The 24,120-nt window shown below is 48.2% G+C and overlaps 5 protein-coding genes across 8 annotated transcripts in view; 3 read left to right on the plus strand and 2 right to left on the minus strand.

Annotated features, from left to right (window-relative positions):
• Positions 1-1,832: 1,832 nt before the first annotated feature.
• LOC6614860 (neurogenic protein mastermind) lies at positions 1,833-6,631 on the minus strand. Of its 2 annotated transcripts, none has more exons than XM_032725911.1 (2): positions 6,261-6,631; positions 1,833-2,880 (listed from the first exon to the last, which is right to left on the minus strand). In XM_032725911.1, the coding sequence occupies exons 1-2, from the start codon at positions 6,489-6,491 to the stop codon at positions 1,981-1,983; spliced, it is 1,131 nt and encodes a 376-aa protein (XP_032581802.1). In that variant the 5' UTR covers positions 6,492-6,631; the 3' UTR covers positions 1,833-1,980. The 2 variants fall into 2 exon arrangements, with proteins under 2 accessions (XP_032581802.1, XP_002039278.1); XM_002039242.2 differs by lacking the exon at positions 6,261-6,631 and adding an exon at positions 3,090-3,401.
• On the plus strand, positions 3,587-4,316 carry LOC6614861. Its single transcript, XM_002039243.2, has one exon. It carries the CDS (start codon positions 3,587-3,589, stop codon positions 4,232-4,234), a length of 648 nt encoding a protein of 215 aa, XP_002039279.2. The 3' UTR covers positions 4,235-4,316.
• Positions 4,928-5,325, plus strand: LOC6614862. The gene has a single exon (XM_032725912.1). It carries the CDS (start codon positions 4,963-4,965, stop codon positions 5,275-5,277), a length of 315 nt encoding a protein of 104 aa, XP_032581803.1. The 5' UTR covers positions 4,928-4,962; the 3' UTR covers positions 5,278-5,325.
• LOC116800184 lies at positions 5,711-6,140 on the plus strand. Of its 2 annotated transcripts, none has more exons than XM_032725913.1 (2): positions 5,711-5,814; positions 5,873-6,140. In XM_032725913.1, exons 1-2 carry the CDS (start codon positions 5,746-5,748, stop codon positions 6,041-6,043), a joined length of 240 nt encoding a protein of 79 aa, XP_032581804.1. In that variant the 5' UTR covers positions 5,711-5,745; the 3' UTR covers positions 6,044-6,140. The 2 variants fall into 2 exon arrangements, with proteins under 2 accessions (XP_032581804.1, XP_032581805.1); XM_032725914.1 differs by having other exon boundaries at positions 5,885-6,140.
• Positions 6,632-8,881: 2,250 nt separating the features above from the next.
• LOC6614864 overlaps positions 8,882-24,120 on the minus strand; it is a 36,800-nt gene continuing 21,561 nt past the window's right edge. The window contains exons 3-6 of one of the 2 annotated variants that reach the window (XM_032725488.1): positions 12,958-13,049; positions 12,770-12,895; positions 11,858-12,196; positions 8,882-11,745 (exon numbers count right to left, since the gene is read on the minus strand). In XM_032725488.1, coding sequence (XP_032581379.1) covers positions 10,008-11,745; positions 11,858-12,196; positions 12,770-12,895; positions 12,958-13,049 — 2,295 coding nt within the window. In that variant the 3' untranslated portion in view covers positions 8,882-10,007. The remainder of the gene's footprint in view (positions 11,746-11,857; positions 12,197-12,769; positions 12,896-12,957; positions 13,050-24,120) is intronic. The other variant, XM_032725487.1, reaches the window with a different exon arrangement.

Consider the following 24,120-nt stretch of genomic DNA (forward strand, 5'->3'; position numbering starts at 1 on the left):
CGTGTATTTGTGTGTATTTGCCTGGCCTACACTAAATTTGAATTTTCCATGCAAATAAGTCGATGGGGGTCCAAATGTATAGCCAAAAGAAGCGCCCCTTCCCCTCCTTTTTCGGGGTATTCCAATTAATATTCGGTCTACAAATTGAATTACTTCCCGTACGTGGCCATAATCAGTTGGCCAGCTCCTCAATATTTATTATATTTGCAGCATTTCCCGGCTACGCCTTATGGTGCCAACGTTTTGAAGTGGAAGTGGAAGGTGGCAGTGGTGCAAGTGGCTTAGTCAGCGGGTCGTCCGGCTGGTTCCATCTAATGCAATTGTCGTGTTTTGGCCACGGATTCTGGACGCCATATTCCGGTTCCGTTTTGCTCTTGGCTCGAGCTCCACTTACTGTTTACATTGGCGCGCAATGCACTGATGGCCTTGCCGGCAGGTGTCCTGCCAAGAACGAACCCCATCCAAGGACACGTTTTTGCACAGACCCCCCACCTTTCACCACTTTTTGTGGCCAAAGTAACCACTCCACTGGCAATCGTCACCTGTTGGGCACAGTGCCGGATTGCCTGGGGCCTGCTGCCATGCCAGGCAGATGGGGAATTGAGCGGCTGGAAAGTTGGGAAAGCGGCCCAAAATTGCATAACACCCTCTCAATTGTCGTGGCGCCGCAAACAAGTGCACCGCCCAGAATTATGTCTATATTGCCTGGGCGAGGCCACAGTTTGTGGGGTTAAAGGGAGCAAAGTCGAGTAAAATGGCACCTACATATCTAGATACACTTATACGGCTTTCAGGGGTATATATCCATTGGATATCGGGTTCCAATGAAAGGCGCAGCTGCATATTAAAATTTGCTAGGTGCACTTAAATACATTGAACATTTAAGTAGCTGAAATATCTTTGTATCTTGCATTTTTTACTTTTCTATATATATAAATATAATATACAATATAAGATTATAGCATAACTTGTATAATCTAATTTTGCCATGAATGAATGCTTTCCCCTTTGGATTCGTCTATCTATGGTTCCAAAACATAATATATATATGAACTCTTTAAAGCTTGGACTTAAAATGACTTATGGTCTAACCTTCTGTTTGGTTATTTTTAGTTACTCATATATAGATGTTAATCGACGCTTTCTCGCAGTGACGATATATTGAAATGGATGCACACGTGGCCACTCAAAGGATTCGGGTCTCATCATGTATGTTTGGACTGGGCTTCGCTGCAGCCAGTTGAGTACATCCCCCCCACCCATCCAGTGGCCTCGTTCCCATCAGCCTCATCCTCGTCCCAATTAGCCGCCGGTCAGCCAGGGCAATTGTTTCCGTTCATTGATGCACCACTCGGTGGTGCACGGGATGTCCATTCCTATGGATGTCTAATAATACGCCCACAATCGAAGCCCGTCGTGGTCGCGGCTGCGACTGGCTGCTCGGATAAATGGATCCGCCAGTGCCAGTACGACGGCATGGAGCTTTGGTCGGATTATTTTAACTCTATAAACAGATTCAATGGCAACAATTGTGTGCCAATGCGAAGGCGGTTTGTTGAAGATGAGCGGTGCCGATTAGGAATGACCCATCATTATGAATCGTGATGAATCTCAAAAGTGGGGCCAGTTAACTGGCCAGCTAGATTCCACGGAACACGTGCCGATGGGTTGTTGGTAATGAAATGCTGTTGGGATTAGGATCAGGATTAGGGCTAATTAATCAAACTCTTCTTCAGGCAAATCTAACCCTCGTAACTTGTTTAGTTTTGTTAGTAAGCCATACTCATACCCTTTAATCAGCCTAAAGTGCATCCACCCCTCAAAAACCATCAATTATCATCACTTACAAAATTTATTCTTGCTTGCCCTACACAATTCCTCTTATCAAATACCACGAAAATTTACGCAAAAAAAAGGTGTGTGAAAAAAAAAAATGAAAATACTAGTTTTTAAAGTCCTTGGGATAACAGCTCATCATCATTAGAAGCTGTAGTTGAGATTGCCGCTTGAGAAGCTCACATGAGAGACGTCCGGCGATTGCTGGTAGGTGGGGGATCCCAGCACGGAGGACATGGGAACGGCCATCCCATAGCTCTGGCGGGTGGTGGGCGCCAGCTGGCTGGTGGCGAACTGCTGGGCCACCGACTGCTGTTGGTCACGGAGCACGTCCTGCTGCTGCTGCTGCATGAAGCCCATGTGCTGCTGCGTGGAGTAGAAGTCTCCTCCCGCTCCCGCTCCCAGACCTCTGGTGCGCAAAGACGCTGATCCGATCACTCCTCCCGGGATGACTCCAACTGGACCTCCTCTTACTGGACCTCCGGGCACAATGGATCCGGATGCAAGGCGCTCGGGCTGCAGGCCATTGCTGCTGAACTGCGGCCGGCGGTAGGCGAAGCGTCCAGCTGCGCTCTGTGGTGCAATGCCTGCCGGAGCGCCTCCCACGTCGGCGGGGGCAGCTATCTGGGTTTGGGGTTGAATCTGGGCAGGTGATTGTAGGCCGCCGGATACATCGGGATAGTAGTGGTAGAGCTTCTGCAGCAGGTGCTGCTGCTGCTGCTCGAACTCGGCTCGTTGGCGCTGATAGTCGAGGAAGGCGGCGTGCATCTGGTCAGCATAGCTGGGCATGTTGACCACGCCCCCGCCAACGCCCAATCCTGGTCCGGATGCAGCTGCTACCTGCGGCGATGTGGCGGCCAGGAGTTGCTGCTGCTGCTGCGCCAGGAGCTGCTGTTGCTGCTGCAGCTGCTGTTGCTGCTGCTGCTGCAGCAGCGAGTTGGGCGTGGCCTTGAGCTTACCACCGACCCGGAGTCCTGGCTGCGAGTACACGGCAGGATACTGCTGTCCCGACGGCGAGAATCCACCAAATTGCGTGGGAGTTTGCTGCATAGGTTAGAGGAATAAGCGGGTGAGATTGGGAGCAAGACCAGGACAATGTTATCATGTTTTAAGACACTTGGTGGAATGATATTGAGATTAAGTGTCTAAGGTATGCAAATAGTAGTAGGCCGTTTTGGATGTGTAACTTTTGATTCTGTTTTGTAAAATATTCATGCAATTGAGCTTATGTATATAACGTTTTCTACACTCACGGATGAAAGGCCACGCCCGTGATTCTTGATTATTGAGTGCTGGGAACCCAGGCATCCCTTTCCCCACTGTCCATCCGCGTCAGCCAATCGACTGGCGTTGCCCCCACGAACTTTGCTGGATCTCATGATTCCCTGTTGTTCTGTTTGTCGCGACGTGAACTAAAAAGTTTTGACGAGAGGTTGTGTAGCTCGAGTGTGGATGGCCAAAAGTGATTTTCAAATTCAGATTTTGATACAATTTGTATACGAAGTCTGTAGCGGAAAAATAGTAAAACGAACCGATCTGAACCGACTAAGCGAGCAAGTGATACTGACTGGATATCCCAACCAGTCCGGTGACACCTGACAGCTGTCGTCGGGCCAATTCGAAAGCCTACTGTGATCTCTACGAGCCATCGGCCATGGTGTGGATTCAAATCGATTTCAATCGAAGGGAATCACGCGATTCGATGGCTTAAAAAGCGCGGATGCAGTGCCGCCGCCTCACAGTTAGAACGATGAATCGCCAACCGCTGGCACTTTTCCTGGTTATCGTGGGTCTGGCCATGATTGCGGCCAGGCCAGGTCCACAGAATCCGCTAGAGTCGCTGGGCATGGGCGCCATGACTCTGGCCGGAAATATAGCCGAGGCAGTTCAGAGTGGCGCCGCCATCTCACGCGACCTCAACATTGACAATCCCCTGATGTCCGTGCACTCGAAAACGGCCGTGGGCTATGGAGATGCCATACGTCCCATTGCCGCTGATTCATCCGAGGAGGATCGTCGTCGCAAGCGAAGGCGGCGAAGCCTGCGTCGCCTCAAACGCGCTCCTTGTTTCTGGAAAAAGGGTGCTGCCGCCACCACAATGGCGTCCGCCGACGATGACGTGGAGGCCAGACGGAGACGTGCTCAAAAGCGGGCCGCTAACAATGCCTCCCGATCCCGAGTGAGTCCCAAGTCCAGTGGCAAGAAGAAGAAGAAGTTGGTGCGACGGCGACGTCAGGAGGAGACGGGCATGGAAGCGACACCGAATATGGGCGGAGCGGATCCCTTGGGCCTGGGCACCAGAATCAAGACCATGTGGCTCTCATTCGTGGACAACGTAACGGATGTGGTGCAGCAGATGCGCCAGAGGATCACCGAAACGGCCAACTCTACAGGGTAGAATTACCCAGCTCCCTGACCACCATCGAGTGTATTTTTTTTGTTTGTTTATAAGTGCAATAAAAGCAACTGGAAACCGGAAACTAAGTTGAGCGGCATGTTTTCTGAGTTGGCCAAAAACACCACGTCTTCATCCAATCATGTACTACATATTAAAGCCATTTTGATACCCTGTCATTTTATCAATCTGGTAGACAATTAAGGCCAATCACCCTCAGTACAAGGTGACCCCAAACAGCATCAGAGTCAAAAAACTTGCACTCCGACTTTAAAGTGGCATATTAAACATATCACCAAGGTGATCCAAAACTAGGTGACCCATAACTTGGAATCGGGTACCATTCTAAAGTGGCATACCTTTAAGAACTCAAACTTTTCTGTAGCTCTTTGAAAAGGTCACCGCTAACGAGTCACCCCAATCGATACAGATTCCTCAGGCAGAAGCAATAAAGCAAAAAGCGAACGATCATTTCAGAGCAATCCGATCGAAAGTGGTCCGAGGTGAAGGCCATTGGGGTCACCACAGCACCTCGGCTGAAGGCTGTCCAGATGTTAGATACGGAAACGAGCCGAGTCACGATGAGCCGACGGCCAGTGAGCACTTCCGGGCCAGATGAGATGCATCTCGACATGCATTTCGAACATTTCCGTGTCTGGTCGAAATCTGATTGGATTGAAGGGTTGGGTACAAAAGGCGCATTCAGGCGGCTGGGCACAACAGTTGGCGAAATGACTTCCGGACCCAGATTCTCTGCCCTACTAATCGTGGCCCTGGCCCTCGCCCTGGTGACCCACACTTGGGCCGACGAGTTCGACCTGGACTACTCCAACGAGTACGACGATGTGCGACCGCACTTGGTCTATCCGGACGATCCAAGGCTGGACAAGCGGATCGGCGATGCGGCGCGGGAGTTTGGACAAAATATAACCCAAGCCTGGAACGCGATGGTGAACTCGTTTAAGAACTACTTCGAGGACCTCAAGAACCTTTTCTCCGACACCACGGATCTCGATTCACCCAATGAAGTCTTTTCTAACCACTGAAATTGTCGTTTTTCATCGAGCAAATAAAGCGTAGCAAAGAATTTGAAACATTCATTTGATTTGGGAATATATTCCGTTGAAAGCCAACTTGATTGCTTTTGATTTACGTACATTTCCAAGCGGGCATTTATAATTAATTTTGGAATACTAAAAAATGACAATACCAAGTAGTAGGGTATACATCTGCGGATGATATCCAATTAGTTACTGAATAGTTCGGTTTAAAATGCTTTTCCACCCAACAATAATTAGCTTTTTTAATCTCTGGCCTAATTAGATCTGTAAGCTAATTGCCAATAACAACCTCGCATGCAAACTGAACCAGATGCTAGATGTGTCATCTAGATTGTGTAAACATAAAAACATATCTGTTTTTCGCGTAATTAACTAGAATAACTAGAAAGTGACAGCTTAAATAGCTGGCTTTCTTCTTGACAATCAGTTATTGGGAAGTGGAGCCATCACAGGATGACATCGCCTATTTTGATCCTGAGTCTAGGTCTGCTCCATTGGAGCATTTCCCTCGCCTGGTCACAGGTAAGATACTTCGATGTGGGAGGGATCCTAAGTCGATCTATCCTGTCCGTAATACCAGAATTTTCTGCAGGATATGCCTTCTGATGTGATGGAGGCCGTCGGTCAAGTCCAGGACATCATCGGAGGCAATATGCAAGGCCCACAAATTTCGGAGTATGGTGACGAGCCCTTCAATGGAACGCCCTTTCTAGCCGAACAAGCATCGAACATCCACAACTTTGGCGGATAAATCCAATTCCAATTCAAAGTACTACCTAATAGCTATGCCATGTGGCTAAACATTAAATTAAATTGAAGAGTGTGTCCGAAACTTTTCCCTGGTATAATTGGTTCCCAGTGTTTTCTTAAGCAATTTTGGACATTAAGCTTAAGTTCAACTTTAACTTTATGTGTTTTTCCCAGAGTTTCAATAGTAGATTCACCCCCCATTGCCGTGATGTACTCACCAACTGCTCCTGCTCCTGCTGCTCCTGCTGCTCCTGCTGCAGCTGCGGCTGCTCCACCTGCTGGTTCTTGGGCGCTCCTCCGTAGTACCGGGTGAAGGTCTGCTGCACTCCGGGCGTCTTCAGGCTGTAGGAGTTCGTGTTAGCATCCGTGTGGATGGAGACCTGTGCCCGGCACACCTCCTGCTGACCGGCAAGCACCAAGGCCGCCATCGTCAAGGCCACTGCGAACATGATTTACGTGGTGAGGCTAATGGATGGCTGATGGCCTGGTATTGGAACTCGACTCCGTCTCCCGTTGATTTGGCAGTAAGTCCGAGCAACCGTGCAATCGGTCTCTGGATCGTTATCAGTTGAGCGGACGCGACTCGCGAACGTCGATGGTTGACTGTGCAACGCCCGCCGACTGTCCACCGATTTTATACCGCCTTCGATTGGGGAATGTCCAAGCTTGGCTCTCTGCCTCTGCCTCTGCCTACTGCCGCCCCTTTCAGTTTTTGGCCCAAAAACAGCGTACAAGCATACATATTTTGGCCATAAGGTTTAGCCCAAAAGATGTTGTACTCTTTAGGTTTTAAAGGTGTCATATATTTGAACCAAATTGAAGATAATAATAGTCTCACTTTTTGATTTCTGAAGCACCTCAAAATGCATATTTTGATAAAATATTTCATGAAGTTCAATTCTCAATAATAAGTTCAATAATCATCTATTAGATTATTATTTTGGTTTTTTCTGTGCAGTTGGAAAGTAGCTCCTATTCGAAATCGCTGCCTGAAACCCAAGATATCTAATGCAATCCAATTAGGTTTTTTCTTTTTTTTTTTTGACAAAGCTGCCCTTCCTATCGTTTGTTATAATTTTCCATAATTTCAAATTGAATTTGGATATATATTTTATTTTAATTTTCCCCCGCGTTGTTTTGTTTCACATTTCGCGTGGATAACTTTCTTTAAACTTTGGTGTCCGCCTGCGGAATATGGAATAAGCAATAACAATGGTGTTGGGGAGGGGAGTGTAGGGGTGGGTGGACATGTAGATGGCAATTCCAATTCCAATTCAAATTGAATATGCTCTTTGGCACTTACATAACAATCCGCCCCCGCTGGGCGAACGGCAAACTAAACATAAACACCGGCATAAAACGTTGTTTATAGGAACGTGCCCGGAATGCCCGATGTGTCCCAAAAGCGAAACTCGCAAATGCCGACTACACGGCGCGAAAATGGGTGTGCCATGAGCACATCTTTCTCTAATCACAGAGCCTGGTGAGAAGTGAGAAGAGTAGGGGGCTTTTGTCGCGGTGTGCGGATGGCATAAAACCACCAAGATACGGAAGCGGGGTTAAGGCCAGAGTAAAAAGCGAAAAATCGGCTCAATTGGAATGCAGTTTTGATGGCCCAAAGAGATCTGGCCCGTTGGCTGGGCAACGATTATGAAAGCAGCTAAGACCTGGTGGTTAGTGCGTAATGGTCACTTAAGCGCGCTTACCTGCCACCGTTGCGTATACGTGATACGTGATCGTCATAAATTAATTTGCGCATTTCATTACGCGGCGTGTAATTGAAAGCGCATTTCACACGATTGAAAGTTGTCTGTCTGTCCGTCCGTCTGTCTGTCTGTGTGTTTGTGTGCCTGCTGACCCGCATTACCCCAATAAAGTGACCCAAACCGAGTTCCTAACTTAATGTGCCCCGGGGTAATGGCCATAACTTCTCCTTTCGGCCCGGCTGCATTCCTTGGGGCTCGTCCTATCTATCCATGTAGTCATACTTTCCGTTTCCGGCCGGGCGTGTTTTCTCCATTAAAGTTGACTTTTCCGAATGAAATGCTTGTCGTGTTACGATTACCCCACCATAAGCCATCAAAATAAACAGCGCAAATTATGCAAAAAAGAAGGAGACCCAAAAGCAGATGAACACAAATGGAGACAAACTGGTAAAAGTGGAAATGAATGTGGCAGTGGCAGTGGAAGTGGAGCTCGCAAGTCAAGTAAATCCAGCCAGCTGCTAAATAACGCCACTTAATCATTTTACTGGGTCAGGTCACGGGTGGACGACGCAGCAGCCGAAACCGTATCCGAGAAACCGGAGCAGGAGTCGCATCCGCAGGCTGAGTCAGTGGCCCCGCGTTGAACTTTTGAACTCGCGCACTGACCCTATTCCGGACCCGTGCCCATTCCCTCCCATTCCAGTTCACATTCCTCTCGGGGCATCCATTTGCTCCCCGCAGGCGCGTATTATTTTTCGGTGCCCGGCCCTGCATTTCCACGGATTTTATTGAGGTGCGCGCCACGCCGGGACCCAGAATCCCCAAAAAGCACGGAGAAAAACAAAATAATAAACCGCTTTGCAGGTCAAAAGGTTATTTACACTGATCCCATAAGTGTAATGCATCAATGCTGTCAGTTAGTTATTCAGTTTCCCACTACATCACCAAACCAAAGAAATCAATGCATAATGAATCCATAATTTTATTTTTATTATAAGACCAAAAGTTCTAAGGCATCCTATTGCGTTTCTCGCAGTGTAGACTTACCTATTGGCCCCGGGAATTGAGCCGAAACGGGCTTTGATGGCTTACACTGATGGACAACTCCCAAATAAAACGCTGTCAATGAAAGATTTGCTTTTGTGTGTTCAACTCACATAAAATTTGTTTTTATTAGTTTTTTTTGCTCACACCCAGGCAGCACCACCGTACCGCCAACCGAACCACCACAACAATGAAAAAATGAACTTATCGCTAGACACACGAACGGACACTTGCACACTTAGGGGTATGTATGTATGTATGTATGTATGTATGTATATATATGGGGCTATATAAATCTAGGCAGGATCGGGATCTGCATCGGGATGAGAGGAGTTCGTATCCATCAAATTGAATCTGTATCTGGATGCCCGCTGGAATGCTGGAACAAATACTTTGTGTGTGTGTGTGTGGTGGAGCAATTCTTTGGGGCTCAGAAGAATTGCATAGTCTTACAACTATAACTTGTATGGTTTAATCGGATTTTGTATTTTGTAATTCGTAGTTCGTAGTTAGACTTTGATTTAACATTCAATAAACTTTTCATTTGATTTCGTAATATTCAATATGTCTTAGCATATGTCTAGTGTATATATCGTATATATCCATATATGTATGTATGTAGCTTGGGAAAGTTTAAAAACACAGGCACATCCCTGCCACGCCCTTCCCCCTCCCCTTCCCCTCCCCATTGAAGTTAGCAACATTTAAAAGACATATATATAAATGTGTACGTTTTGTGGGAGTGCTTCCCATTTCCGTTTCTTGGCACAGTTTTCCCCTATTCCCTTCCATCCTTCTCACCAATCTCTCTGATCTCTAAGCTGCGATCCGTGATCTGTAATCCTAATCCCGCCGATCGCAGAAATCAACAAACATTATTAGTCAACAACCAGTTGGGCGAAGTATTCCAATAACTCGGTCTATATATTTAGTTTATCTTATGCATTTAGGTGTAAATGTATCTGTATCTCCATTAGTCTGGAGATCCGCCCACAAAATTATGACTTCTCCACGCTGAGCAACTGCGTCTGCTAAAAAAAATGTGAGCCCATCCACACACATACCCTACACATAAAAAAAAAAATACAGCTTCTGCAAATTCTCCTACTTAAACACGTAGCTCCCGTAGCTGCACAACTCCTGGCAAATCCGTAACCGTAAAGCTTTTCGTTTCCCTCTCGCTACTGCCTCCTAAAATCTCTGCCCAAACCCTTCTTACAGCTCCGCAAAGATGTTCTCCCTGAAATCGAGCTCCGGATGCGCCGAATGCGAGGAGGAGCCGTGCCCGTAGTCGTAGTCCCGCGACGAGGACTTCATCGAGCTGCGTCCGGACACCCCGGATCCGGAGCTGAAGCTGGCGTTGCGCGGACTGCTGCGTCGCATCCGGCCCTCGATCACGGCCATCTTGTTCAGCGGTTGCGTGGGATCCAGCTCGCAGAAGGCGCCGGCAATCAGATCCGTGCCGTTTAGCGAATTGAAGCTGTCCCGCTTGGAGCCGCGTCCTCCGGCCACGCCTCCAACGCCCCCGCCGCCATGCTGGCCATGATGATGACCGTGATGATGGTGCCCCGAACTGGAGCCGGAACTCTTGCGGCTCAGCCGATTGCGACTGTACTGGTACTGATAGGCGGGAACTGCAGCGGTGGCCACCGGCGCAGCGCCACTCGCATTGGGTGGCAGGTTCTGGGAGCCGCCTGGCGTGTAGCTGTCATAGAAGTCCGGTGGCACCACCTCCTCCTCCACCTCCTCCAGGTGGTGCGGCAGCACCTCGTCGTGGCCAACGGACACCCCTGCGCCGCTGGTCTCCAAGGTGGAGCACAGGCTGTACTCCGTGGAGAGCGAGCGGGACTGCGAGAGACTGCTCAGCGGATCACTGCCGGGCATGACCAGCGCCAATCCCGCTCCGGTTCCGGCTCCGGCTCCAGCTGCCTCGCCGCGCTTTCCTTTCGGCGAACGCTGTGCGTATAGCTTCTCGATGTCCGGCAGCTGGCGGCGCACCTTCTCCCGCTCCCGTTCACGCTGCAGCATCTCTTGGATGTCCATGCTCCGCTCCCGCTCCAGCTGGTCCATGATCTCCAGGTCGCGCTCCAGAGTGCTCGACGAGCAGGTGCTGCTGCACTCGCTGAATGAAACGTCCTTGTGGCGCAGGACACCGCCGCCCGATCCTGGCCAGCGTTGCGGCAGCACCATCATGCTGCTGACCACGGAGCTCTCCTCGCCGTCGCCATAGTTGCTGGTGCTGCTGTCGTCTGGGATTAGAACGCCGCTCAGGCCATTTCCGTTTCCAGTTCCGCCGGCAGTTACGCTTCCGCTGCCGTTGCAGAACGTCGAGGCGGTCACGTTGGACAGACAGTCGGCGGTTAGCTTGCTGCCGCCATGCCGCTGGCCGGGATTGGTGCGACTTCGACTGCTGCTGCTGTTGTTGTTGTTATTGTTGTTGCCGCCCGGCTGTTTGCGATGGCTGGGATGAGCAGCATGGTGACTGGTGGCGCCATGACCGACGCCATCCGAGATGATGTTGATCTTGACGTCGTGCTTCTTGCCGCGCACATCTTTGCCCAGATTGTTGACCACACCGGCATCTCCGGCACCGCGTCCGCCCGCCCTCTGCCGTTCCCGCTCCCTATCTCTGTCCCTATCACGCTCCCTATCCCTGTCCCTTTCCCTGTCCTTGCCCTGGCGATATGGTGCTCCTGTGTAGCGATCTCCGCCAGCCGACGAGCCGTGTCCTGGCAGACGCACCTCGCGCTCGTGCCGCAACTTTGACGAATGCTTGTGCGGCTCAGCAGCGTGGTGAACACTGGTCGTGTTCGAGGCCTCGTCCTTCTCGATGGAATCCTCGCGGGAACTGCCCCCCACACCGGATCCTCCGCCAGCATCGCTGCGACGCTGGGACTTCTGCTTGCGCTTCGAGGATAGCCGGAAATAGCCCCTCAGACGCTCCTGTTCATCTCTGCGGGATGTATGAAAAGAGCAAACAAGGTCGGATAATGAAGGAAATGAGTCGTCTCCAAGTGCTTGGATTATGCGTAAGGTGTTCAGCTCATCTGGCTCATCTGGCTCACCTGGGCAATATCTGCGAGGCGTAGATGCAGGGAAAGATGACCGTGGGCAGAAAGGCCACCCACACGAACATCAGGTAGGTGAAGTCGAAGTGCTTGGCATTCTCGTAGGTCTCCTCCAGCGATAGCCTGGCGAAGCGCAGTATCATCAGTGGGCACATGCACACCACCTGGGTGGCGGCCATGCTACCAAAGTTGCGCTGCTTCCGCTTCTCGCGATGCACGTCCAGTTCGGCGCTGTACAAGTCGTAGGAGCGTGCGGAGCTGCCGCCTCCATTGCTCAATCCCGCCACGCCCCCGCCGCTCAGGTGGCGCGGCTCCACCGAGGATGTGGAGGAGTTCCTACAGCGGGGGAAAACGATTTCAATCAGTAATGCGATTATATTATCAGTCAGTCAATGATGCAATTGGATCATTTATGGATCCATGTGTTCGTTAATAATCATTTTCATAGAATGTTGTTAGCTAGTGCCAGTTCCTGTTCGGAAATCCCATTACATTTATACACGTGCACTAGAAAAAGAAGCCAGTAAATTATGGCACTTATACCAAGTCCTTTGGCTCGCCAATTAATGTAATGAATGGAGGAGCCAAGAGACGGCTCCATCTTCAACCCCTTTAAGTATACAATAATAGCAATGGGGTGAGCAGAAAAAGTGGCTCAAGAAATTGGAACTCGTTAGGGAAGAGTCGCCAGGAGGACGATGGTGATGGTGATGGCGATGGCGCTGGCGCTGGCAATCGCTCATTAGCGCTGGCCAAGGGATTGCCACACGGGCTGAGTGATTGCGAATCGGGTTACGCGGACAGGCAGCGCACTGATTGGTAAATCACCGAATTAATCAGCCCAATTAGCAGGCAGATAGCCGGCCTAATATTTCAGCTTAATCACGACGGCCAGCGACGAGTGCTCACCTCTGGCGCATCCGCAGATCCGCGCGGTGCTCGTACATCATGACGGCGAAGGGTCCGTCGGGTGGACGCAGCTCCTGGGAGGTGCGTATGTACAGGTAGGACAGCAGGATGGCCGGGCCGCAGTACCTGTAAATCGAGACGGGGGTCAGAGGTTGCTCCTTCGAGAGGCACTCCACATTGGCACTCACATCAGCAGGAAGAGTCCGCGCGTGTACTCCTGCATGTCGTCCATCAGGTTGACCACGCACAAGCCGATCCCCGACAGCTGCGGCATGTAGTCCTGCAAGGGGGAATATGCAAAATGTAGTATATCTTTCAAATTGTTATGGACTTGGAGATATAATCACGGAATGTTAGCTCTAAATGGAATATTTAGCATGGATAACCTGCCATTTTGTCCTGATTTTCAGTTTGCTGTCCTACTTATCATCGAAGCACCGAAATCAGTAGCATAATAATAATGCCATTTCACTCCACTTCAAGTAGCTTGTAAATAATTGATTGCTTTTGACTTTCCGTCTTTGAAGTGGCCGTTTAACCATCGTTTCACATTTAAAAATCGGGTCATTGACTGGCATTTAGAAACGATTGGAAGTGGGCCATGCGGACAAACTATTTTCATTGATTTTATAATTACAGATTCGTTTTTCAGGGGGAGGGGCGAATGGCGGGAAGTTCTTTGATGTCTGGTGCTCTACTATCGATTGCCATGCGAAAAGCTTTAATTGAATCAACTTGTCTCCCAATTTAGCGCCATAGGGCATCTGGAGTACGGTGCGGTATCTGTAACACAGTTGACTTTCGCGACCTGACAGAGCGACCTCGACCTCGACCGTGACCCTGACCCACCCGAGCAGGTGGGTTCACCACCACGCCATGCCCACCTTGCCCGACATCCCGGAGAGAATGCCATTCCTTCCACGAAAGACCCGAGATTACATCGTAATTGTAATTACATATGAATTCGCGCGTAGCGAGAAACTTTTTCGGATGGCGAAGGAAATTAAACAAAGGGCGGAAATGAATTTATGGCCGCATCCAAGTTATTTTCTCATTAAATTGCTCCGCAGGATGGCAGTTGCGTATCTGAGGTGTAATCGGAGGATTGCGGGAATGGGGCACTAAGACATACCCGCCTGAGTGGGCTTAAATCCAGAGCGAACGAAGGCAAATCGGCGATTTGGAGGGGGCCCAGTAGCTTCATCAATCATGCGAAATCATCGGTCAGGTCAACTGGCCAGGTGCGATGATCCAAAGAGCTGCTGCCCACGGCAGGAAGAGTTATTATGTGGCGCAGAATTATTCCGCCAGACGAGAGCAGAACTCTGGCCAAAGTTTCCTCATTTTCCCTCGCCTTTTTTATATGTATAAAAAAGTATGTATGTGTAGGTGGGGATGGATGGGATGGTGGCACACATATGGAGGGGCAATCGCAAATGATTTTGTATGAATAACTATTAAAAAGTTTGCGATTCCCTCAACGGCAGGTCCACAAATTCCACCCACCTCCCCTCGAAGGCGGTTAAAACTTGGCCCCAACTTTTAAATCAAATCTCAAACTACCGAATGGCGCGGGGCAGAGCAAAAGATTGGAATGGAGCTGTGTGGAGCGGAGGAGCCTGCCGGGTATCCTTGGCGTGAGCGAAAAGTTTTCCATTCGCCGAGTGCCCGAAATTGTAATGAAACCTTTTCAACCAAATCGCAGTGCGCCGCGCCCGCTCCACTTCTGGCCCACAGTCATTTGGGTAATGAACTGTTAGCGCTGTACAATCTGGCCAACAAATCTGTTTTGAATACTTTGCCCACTGCGCACAGTCAAATGCAAATAAACGACAACAGTCACCAAGGGGGCGGGGAAATCAAACGAAGTGCTTGCTACACTCGAAAAAAGCTGCAGTCCACGGAAGACAGATATGCCAACCTAAATCAGCATTTGGCTAAATGCAACCTTATGGCAATTTTTTACTTACCACATAATATTTTGAATATTTTTCTTAAGATACTATAACCTTTTTTGCAAGCCCCCAAAAATGCAGATTTATGGCTATATTAATTACGAAATGCTAATTTGGCCAACTGGAAAAGAAATCGTGTCAATATTTTTCCGTTATGCTAATTGCCAAGGGGAAACTTTTAAACGAGTTGCAAGTTGGCGCTATCGTTTTTCTCCCTGTGCAACGACGTGGCCAACCGCTGTTAGGTGGCAAAGGGGGGCGGGGATGGGTAGAGCGGATGCTGCACGCAATTTAACGAGTCCTGGGGGCGTCTTGCGAAGGATTCCCGGCATGGGTATGTGGCCTTGACGGTTGACGGTTCCCCGATGCCGATGCCGAATGGCGAATGCCAAATACTGGGAGATGTGGACTCCTGGCGCCTTTTTTTATGCTCATCATCTCCTGCCTGCCTGGCTGGCTGGCAGTAACGGTTTCCGCTTTATGGGACTGGCTAAGGAAGTCAAAGGATCTCCGCTTCTAAAGGATCCTCCGCAGTTATGATTACCTCTGGCATCGAGTCGACGGCTAATGCAATTGATTTGATTCGTGCTGGGCACAAATCAATTTAAGCGCTGACCGTAAACACTTTATGGCTGGTAGATGTCGATGTGGGACTCCATTACATCCCATCCCAGCTCCAGAAACATCCAACAAGTGGCCAGCCCATTAAATTGGCTCGCATTATTGGGGCTTTTTCGCCCCCGCATAAAGATATTTACAGTTTGGCGCGCGTTTGCCAAATAATTTATCGACTGTAGACGAACGAGCCTGGCGATGGCAATGATGGCAATTGAAGTGGGTATGGGAGTGGGTATTTGGATTCCCGGTAACCAGGAGCGGGGCCGCCACAGGCAAGCACATTAATAACAATTTATTTCCGTGCTGCCAGCAGGCAGGCCACATTCCGCATACGGAGTCCTGGCCCCGCCTCCAAAAGCAAATTGCAATCGTCGAGGAGGAGGCGGACTGTAGAAGTATTATCATTTCCACTGTCGCAATTTTGACTTTGACGAATTGCCCCTGCAGAAGCCGAGGGAATGGGTCTTGGTTTTGGCACTCCGGTCTGGTTATTGGATGATGCTTGGGCAAGAGCTGGAAATGAAAAGCATTTAATAATAATTTACAGGCGAGGCAAGCGAAAAAGTTGCTCCGAAATAGAGATGGATATTGATCTGGAAGTTGAGGCGGTGGGCAGGACAACAGAGCAAACGCAGATGGAACTATTCGTAGCCTTGGAGCTTCACTTCTTCCCTTCGATTTCACCTGTTGGCCAGGATGTTCTCCGCTTTTCGCTGGGTGTGGAGCGTTTCTCTTTGAAATTTGATGTTCCTGGCTTTCAGAGTGGTAACAATGTGAAAAAAGTCGGCGAGGCTCTTATTGTCAGTCTCAGATGTTTGGCAATATTTAAATATATATTTATCAAAGCGATAATTGAAACGAAACATTGCCGCGTATGTACGTCTTAATTAAAAGGAAAATAATTGGGGAGGAGGAAAAGCGTGAGGAAATTGAGTTTGTCGAAGGAGGCGGGAACGAGAAAGGTTACCAATAATCGGAGGAGTCTCAAATTATACGAAAATTGCTCCTAATGGATGGCGGAAAAGTCGAAGCAGCAGGAGCGGAAGAAACAATGCATAATTAAAAACAGAATTTCGTAATTTAAATAATAAGAAAACAATGAGCAGACACAAAACGCTGTCGGGATGGGCTGGCAGGATTATAATGTAAACAGCGGAGCAGAACCCAAAGGTTAGGCCATCGAAATAAAGCCGGGCAAAGGACACGAGCTCCTTTTTTCTTGACTAACAGCCTGGGCAGCCTGGCGAACTGGGCGAACTGGGTGAGCTGGGATACACAAAACAAGCGGCAAATGCGGGGGCTCCGAAAAAGACACTGCCGGACTTAATGGCCGTAAAATGCTGGCCAAGCGGCCAGACGAGGTCACAGCAAAGCACACACACTGGGTCCTGGCCACGCCGCATCCTGGCTGACTAAAAGCCCCAGCCGGGATCACGACCCCGGATGCGGACACGGCCACGGACACGGACATGGACAAGGATCTGGCCAAGGGCCGAGCATGTGTTGCGCTCTGCGGGCTTACGATAATAACACAATTATGTACTTACGTAATTAAAGTCGTAAAGTGCACAAAAACACACAGAAACAAGCGCTTACACACACACCCATACACCCACATACAAGACAGGACTAAAAGGACACGGCGAGCAGAAGTTTCACATGCACAGTGATAATATTTCCTTTCGCATTTGTAGTTGCTAGCCACATTAGTAAAGCCAAAATTAGAAGTCATAGCAAATGCTTTAGGAATCCTTCATATGACAGTTATCTTATCTACATATTTCTGATTTCTCTCTGAGAACTTGGCTTACATTTCCCAAGTATCTTAAGCTGAATTACAATTATTCTAGGAAATTGACTTAGCTTCGAAAGCAGTTAATTCCGCGTTGCTTATTTAACTTGGGATTATATACCAATTTCGATTTATTTACGCTTTATCTATCTACATATTTCAACCACGTTTTAAATTAGTATAAGATAGTATGGCAAGTTGCTATCATTTTTTTCAGTGCACAATATGGGCTGTAGGCAGAGGTACAGATTTGGTTTTGATTTCCCCCAACCAGCGCAGTTCCTTCGTTTTAATATTTTCACTTATTTTAAGTGACAGAGGAAAATGCAAACGAAGTGGAAAGCGCGAAAAAAGTCATTACAGCGTGAGATGATGATAGCGGTGATGATAGGATGGGGAAAAACCGCTGTCCGATCGGTGGAATCCACACAGATTGGCCAAAAAGATTGCGTCGAGATAGGGAAAGGTGGGAAAATCAGTGGGTGAGTGGCCCACTTGCCTTCCATTTTCTTATGCGTGCTTACACGCACTTACTTTTCCATTCTCAAAGTTTTCCTCGACTGCTCCAGCTTGCATTTGATGTTATTAATATTTTATGCTTATGCGCATAACAACAATGCCTCACTGACTGGCTGGCAACAGCAAATATATCCACTTTGTGTAAATATATGTATAATACACTCACTCGCATTGTATGTTGCCAATTGCCAAAAAAAAAAAGAAATAAACACACACATAGACTCCTAAATTTGCCACGTCGAGTGCGCTCGGCACTTGAAACTTTTGTTGCCTTTGTTGAATTCTAATTTCGATATTCGCTGCCACTGATGATGAGTCTCTGCCCCAAATAACACCCAATCCTTGCAACACCAGACGGACCGTAGAAACGTTCGGGCCCACCGCGGCTCGTTTGGCCAAGTGATTTAGGACCCTAAGCTGCTTACCGCACAATAACACAGTGGCATCAACAAGGACGCCCCCGGTCCATTGAAAAGCCTCCTCCAGCAGCGGGGGCGATCCAAAGAATACGGAATACGGAATACAGGAAGCGACAACCCGACCGACCGATTGATGCGACCGCACAACAATTTGAAGATCCAAAGCGGAGCTTTAAAGTGCGCACTTGCCAACGGAGCTGGCATCAGCCCATCCACATCACCAGGCGCACCACCCAAGCACTCAGCCAACCACCCACCCAACCACCCATCCATCCATTCAGTTACCCGCACACCCACACACATGCACACAGGCAGAGAGCGCATAAATATTATAACGAAATTAGAGCTGCCATTTCTCGGCCTCAGGCAGCCAGAAATTTGACATCCTCCAGTGGTTGGGTGCTGCCAGGGTGGCTCAAAAAGTTCCAGGTATCTCCAGGTTAGTATCCTTATCTAACTCATAGTTATCAGCTATTAAGATTTTAGTCCGCTGTAGTGGTGCTATTTTTGCAACCAAATGTTATGTGCCTTTGAATGGCTGAGAAGTGTATTAGCTACCCTCGCTGGACTCCATTTTGATGACTGCTGTCTGCTCGGCGTCGCTGTCTTTTCGCTGAATTTGTTGATATTGTTATTTTACAATATGTAAAACGTTTACCAGGAATTCGCTGGAGCATAGGAACCACCGACCTGGCTGAACTCTCGAGGGGAGGCGGGTGTTTTGGGTATTCCAGGGGCGAAAGGTGGGGCGGCTGGCTGGCTGAAAGGCTGCTTTCACCACCTCCCTGCATTGGGGTATTTGTCAAAGTCGTTTGCCATTTGCTAACCCCTTCAATTCCCCATCGCTCCTCCTAGAAGTGCCGAAACCCCAAGTAGCACCCCCTGATTCTTGCCACCTGCCCTGCCCCACATTATCAATGGCATTAGTTGCCACGCCAGCTGTTGCTGCTTGGCGGGGAAATCGCTGGAAGAATGGGTGGGTGATAAAAATTGATTGCCTTGCGGGCGATTGCAAGGCGCATAAAGCAAAACAAAAAGGAGGAGGAAGAGTCCTGGCTCCTAATCCTGGCTGCCCATTGCCACGCAATTTGCAGCAGCCACCGGCGGAGTCGCCGATGGGCAACATCATTGCTGGCCATTAAAATTCCGTTAAACGAAACAAAACTGAAAATGCGAAGTGCATATCGCACGATTCGCCAATAAGGATTTTATGCGCCACCATGTAAGGAGAAGTGGCCAGTGGGCGGTGGTGAAAGTGGGTGGAGTAGGTGGTGAAAGTGGGAGGTGTAGGTGGTGCACCACCCTCCTGCTGTGTTTACTGTATGTTTGGCTTCGCTTTCAGTGTGAATTGCTGTGGAAATGAATTTACGTCTGCCTGCTTAATAATTGAAAATGCCAATCAACAAAGCAGCAAGGGGATTGGATGGTGGGGTTCCCCGGAAGCACTGCACCCATTAGGACCCCTCTCAAGGACCAGCAGGAATATCTCAAGAAACAACGAAACTACATGGAGCAAGTGAAAAACAACAAATTGTATGATTTGAAAAAACTTGCACTAGAAAATGATGTGAAATGTGCAGTAAGCCAAATTAGATAGCCATTTTTGGCTAAAGCAACAAGTTAATGCATTTTCTTGTTCCTTAATTCCAGCTTCTGGTTAGCTAAAAAAAAGTCGATGACCTTGCTAAACTGTCGTTCGTTTCTCGCTAAAAAAGTCTTGGTTGTAAACAACAATTTAAAACTGAATAACAAATTCAAGAATTTTGCTGTCCCTCAAACGGAATAACAAAACGTATTTACTTAGAAATTATGAATTGCTGACCATTCCAAGTTTACTCACACTTCTTCTCTGTAATCTAATGTCCAGGATTGCAAGGCATCCAGTGGAGTCCACGAAACTTGTGCCCCATTGGTCTGTAATCTGTGAACTGCAAGTCGAGTGCAAAATTCACGGAACCAAACACTTTGTCCATATTTGCGGTCTGTGTCGTGTCCTTAAAGGTCGCCGCCACAGGACCTGTGCAAAACGATGGCTTGATGGATGGATGTGGGTTGTGTCAAAGTTTTGCATTTCCAATATGCTGGATAAGCTGTGGAATGATCCACTGGCAGATGCAGCAGACGAAGCCATCCTTATTCCTTACTCACATTCGCACCCTCGGACACATCAACTAATTTGGCCCGACGACAATGGGGCAATTTGCATTGCTGCTTGTGACCTGTCGGCAAAGGGCAATTTAATAAGCCCCATGGAAAAGGGATGGACGAACGAAGATGGAGATCCCGATCCCAACGCCTGCTAAGAAAGTTACAGTAATAATGCGCCATAATGACGAAGATGAGAACGAACGGGGCTCTGGCGAAGGAGTCCCAGTCGCATGGACCAGGACCAGGACCAAGCAGGCCAAGGGGCCATTTGATTTCCGCTTTAAGCGGACGTCTCATTTGAGCTCCATCTCAGCCGCATTTTCTCGCAGTGTGGGCGAGTGTGCATGTGTAATTTTTACAAATTGCTACAACGAGCCCCAAGCCCAAGCAAATGGGGCCAGTTGATTGTATTTAAAGTTTCTTTTCTCTCTGCACCAGCTAGAATGGCAAAAAGTAGCTGGGTTGGCGGACGAACCAGTCGAGTTACCAACTTCTGGGTGCCCTTTGCTGCCCCAGGACGTGATATGCCAGCCAGGAGTCTTCGAAATCGGTTAAATGTAGCTCATGTACAAAATATTTCTTTGTCCGCACAAGTCAAATAAAAGCACTCATATAGAACACCAAGTTTGCGAAGACTAAGTCCAGTAACTTATAACGCTGATTTGGATATATATTTTCATCTGAAATCCGACAATTAGACATTATTATTTACCTCATTTCTAATTGTTAAGTTTTACTCTCATACATACACTACGAACACTAGCAAATAGTTTTGGAAAGTGCCTTGCGAGTGAGGAATGTCTTTGATCTCAACAATCCCATAATCGTTCCCCTTGCTTGAGGGAATCTATTGAGGTTGTGACATCCCAATCGCTCCTAGCTGCCACTGGTGCTGGTGCTGGTACTGCTCCTAGCCCAATTCCGTCCGAATCCCGACCATCCCGCCCGTCTGCCTTTTGTAGACTTGATAATGTTTACTTTAGCCGCTTCTATTGCGCAGTGACTTGAATTTTTCTGCCCCCTCCCCTGGACCCTTTGGCGTAATTTCGTTTTCGTTTTCGTTTTGCAGGCGCATATCCGGCCAAGTTCTGTTGGTAACACGGAGTGGGGGACCAGGAGGTTGGGCCAGCGCAGAGCTGGAGGGGATTAGGAGACGCCGCGTGCCAAAGTCAACGCCGGAAACCGGATATCCGCAACGAGGCAGCAACGGGATGGGAATGGCAATGGGTAGGGTGTATGGGGTATGGGGTAGGGGGATTTGGGGATGAGGAGCAACAACTGAACAGTAAACATAAATAAACTGTAGCCGCAGAACGGGGCAAATAGGAGCGAAAGGACGAAACAAAGGCGTGTTCTTTGCATACACAACGATTTAAGCTAGTTCAAGAGGAGGGGACTCAACTCAGCCGAACTTCTGGCCACTCAACTTTCGCCCCCTCAGAGCTGTTCGAAAATATTACCAACGCTACGAAAAACACAAACTTAAAGTGTAACAACTCCAAAACTGCAGCGAAACCATGCCATAAACGTTGTCCCCAGAGATACTCTGTTTGCAATCCAAGCCACTTAACTTTCCGTTCGCCATATAAATTGAACACTGTTTACAGTGCTTTAAAGTCGCGTATTTATTTTATATAGTGGTGGATATAAAACAGGTCCTAAAATCGGCTTAAGTATTACAAATTGATGCCACATCATTAATGCATGCCGCCATTTCAGTTGCTATTTGCATTTCATAGTTAAAAGTCCTTCGAAATTAATCCCTTTCAGCAGACAAAAAGTGCGCCACAACAAATAGGCCACAAACTTTGCATATTTAAAATGCTTAATTTAGCATTGAATTCATTGAAAGATAGATATTAATTTTGAGCAGATTAATCATCAAGTTGTTCTCGGCTCATTGGGTTAGAAAACGCGACGTCAGGTGGCATACATCACTTCCCGTTGCAGAGATTATGAAATGTGGACTAGACTCGCAAAATCTATTCCTGCAGGACACGATGGGCGACAGGACCTGCAACTTGATGGAGGTAAAGAAAGGTAAAGGGATGCCAGCGTTTGTGTATTTCTGTTTTTTTCCACCACACCGATTTGCTTGGGGACAACTTAAAAAATCAATTTGGAGCCGCACAAAGGGAAGCCGCTGCCAGGAGGTGGCAAGGTGGAACCTGCCACCAGAATCGAGGGGCATGCGTAGAAATATGGAAAATTTCAATTTGCTTGGTATGGAGAAAAGTTTCTGACACTTTTCCAGGCCAAACACGAAAACAAACCGAAAACTTTTCGCCGGCCAGTTATGAAATCGCTTATTACCCGCCTGCACCGCCTGCAGAATCGAAAATCGGAAAATCGTAAAATCGTAAAATCACAAAATCGCTGGCAAACTGGCCAGAAAACTGCGTCCAAACCGAAACTGAACTCATCTGAACCTGGACGGCGGAGCAATTCACTTTAGTGTTTGACTTTTGGCTGCTGCAAACGGATTGGGGCTCCAATTTTTCGGACTGCAAGCTATGGCAAACCTTTTCTTATTAAACGCAGGAACAACGATCTCCGGAGTGGAGGAAGTCCTCCACTGGAGCAGCGCCGTTTGCCAAATTGTGAATTGGCAATCAGAGTCCACATGGAATTGTTTATACACCTATATATTTTTGGGCCAGACAAGGACCTGCTGTGTGTGAGTGTGTGTCTCGCCCTAATAGAATGCTAAAATATTCATAAATTGCCGCAAGGAGCAGGGGCGGCGTTCAGGGGGGGGGGGGGGGGGGGGGGGGGCGTGTCAGCGGAGACAGACAATCGGGCGGCCAACCCCCTTCGAGATAATAAGCCCGCGCCCCACTTCGCCCGGGAGTGGACCTAGTTGCCGTGGAGAGGAGCCATCAAATTATACGCAAATATTGAATTAATGAAATTATTGACAGGCGACTGGGCCTGCAGCAGGATATGCTGGCATAGTACATGGGTATATTCATGATTCTCTCGGGGATTGCCACTTGTTGCCGCACTCGCAGTGACAGGTTTTGTGGTCAGTGAATTGCCAAATAAATTACACAAATTGCCACCAGAAAAAGGTTCAATCAACTTGGCAATGTGTGCCGCATCCAGAAGGCCAAAAGTGGCTTTAGTGGCAGTTACCATTTGGAGAAACGATCGGCCTAATGGAACGGATTCACACCAATAAATAAGCACCATAATATTAATTCATGGCACACGAGAATAATGGTAATCCCTGGCACAGTTCAGCTTTTATGAGTCGTAGGAAGGTAATGTCTAATCTCTTAGTCCATATAGAATCACAAGTATTTTCACAATTTACAATTGGTTCAATTGCATAAGTTACAAAGCAGCAGGAACCCATAGATAAAGTATGGGTAATACAACAAATTGACATTAAATTACACAAGTTACGGCAAATTGCCAGCTTAATTCAATTGCAGTCCAACGTCTAAAGTGTGTCCCCTGAAGCATAAAACTATCAGAAAACAAGACTTTTGATGCCTGATTTCAGATGGTGACATTCCTTGGCTCACTTGTGGAAAATTCAGATCACAAAATATGCGAACTGAAGGGTCTGAAAAGTGGGGAAACGCCCATGTATATGCAGTGATGATTTGAAACAGTGCCAGCCCAGAGGAGCTAAGGTGGTGCCCACGGATCCCATGGACCAATGAACCAATGATCCCCCACCCACAGACCCACAGACAAACCCACACCAACGACATGGCGGGGGAGTGTAACAGAAAGTTGCTACACTTTATGGGCCATAAATATTTATGTCTCTTGTTGCTGTTGCGGCTGAACTTGGGCGGCACTGGAAGTCGATGTAGCCAAATTTGTTGGCAACAAAATGCAGGCACGAAGTCCGTTGACAGGCGATGTTAACGGACTCGAATTGGTATC

Source organism: Drosophila sechellia, chromosome X (assembly GCF_004382195.2).
Source record: "Drosophila sechellia strain sech25 chromosome X, ASM438219v1, whole genome shotgun sequence".
Taxonomy (NCBI): domain Eukaryota; kingdom Metazoa; phylum Arthropoda; class Insecta; order Diptera; family Drosophilidae; genus Drosophila; species Drosophila sechellia.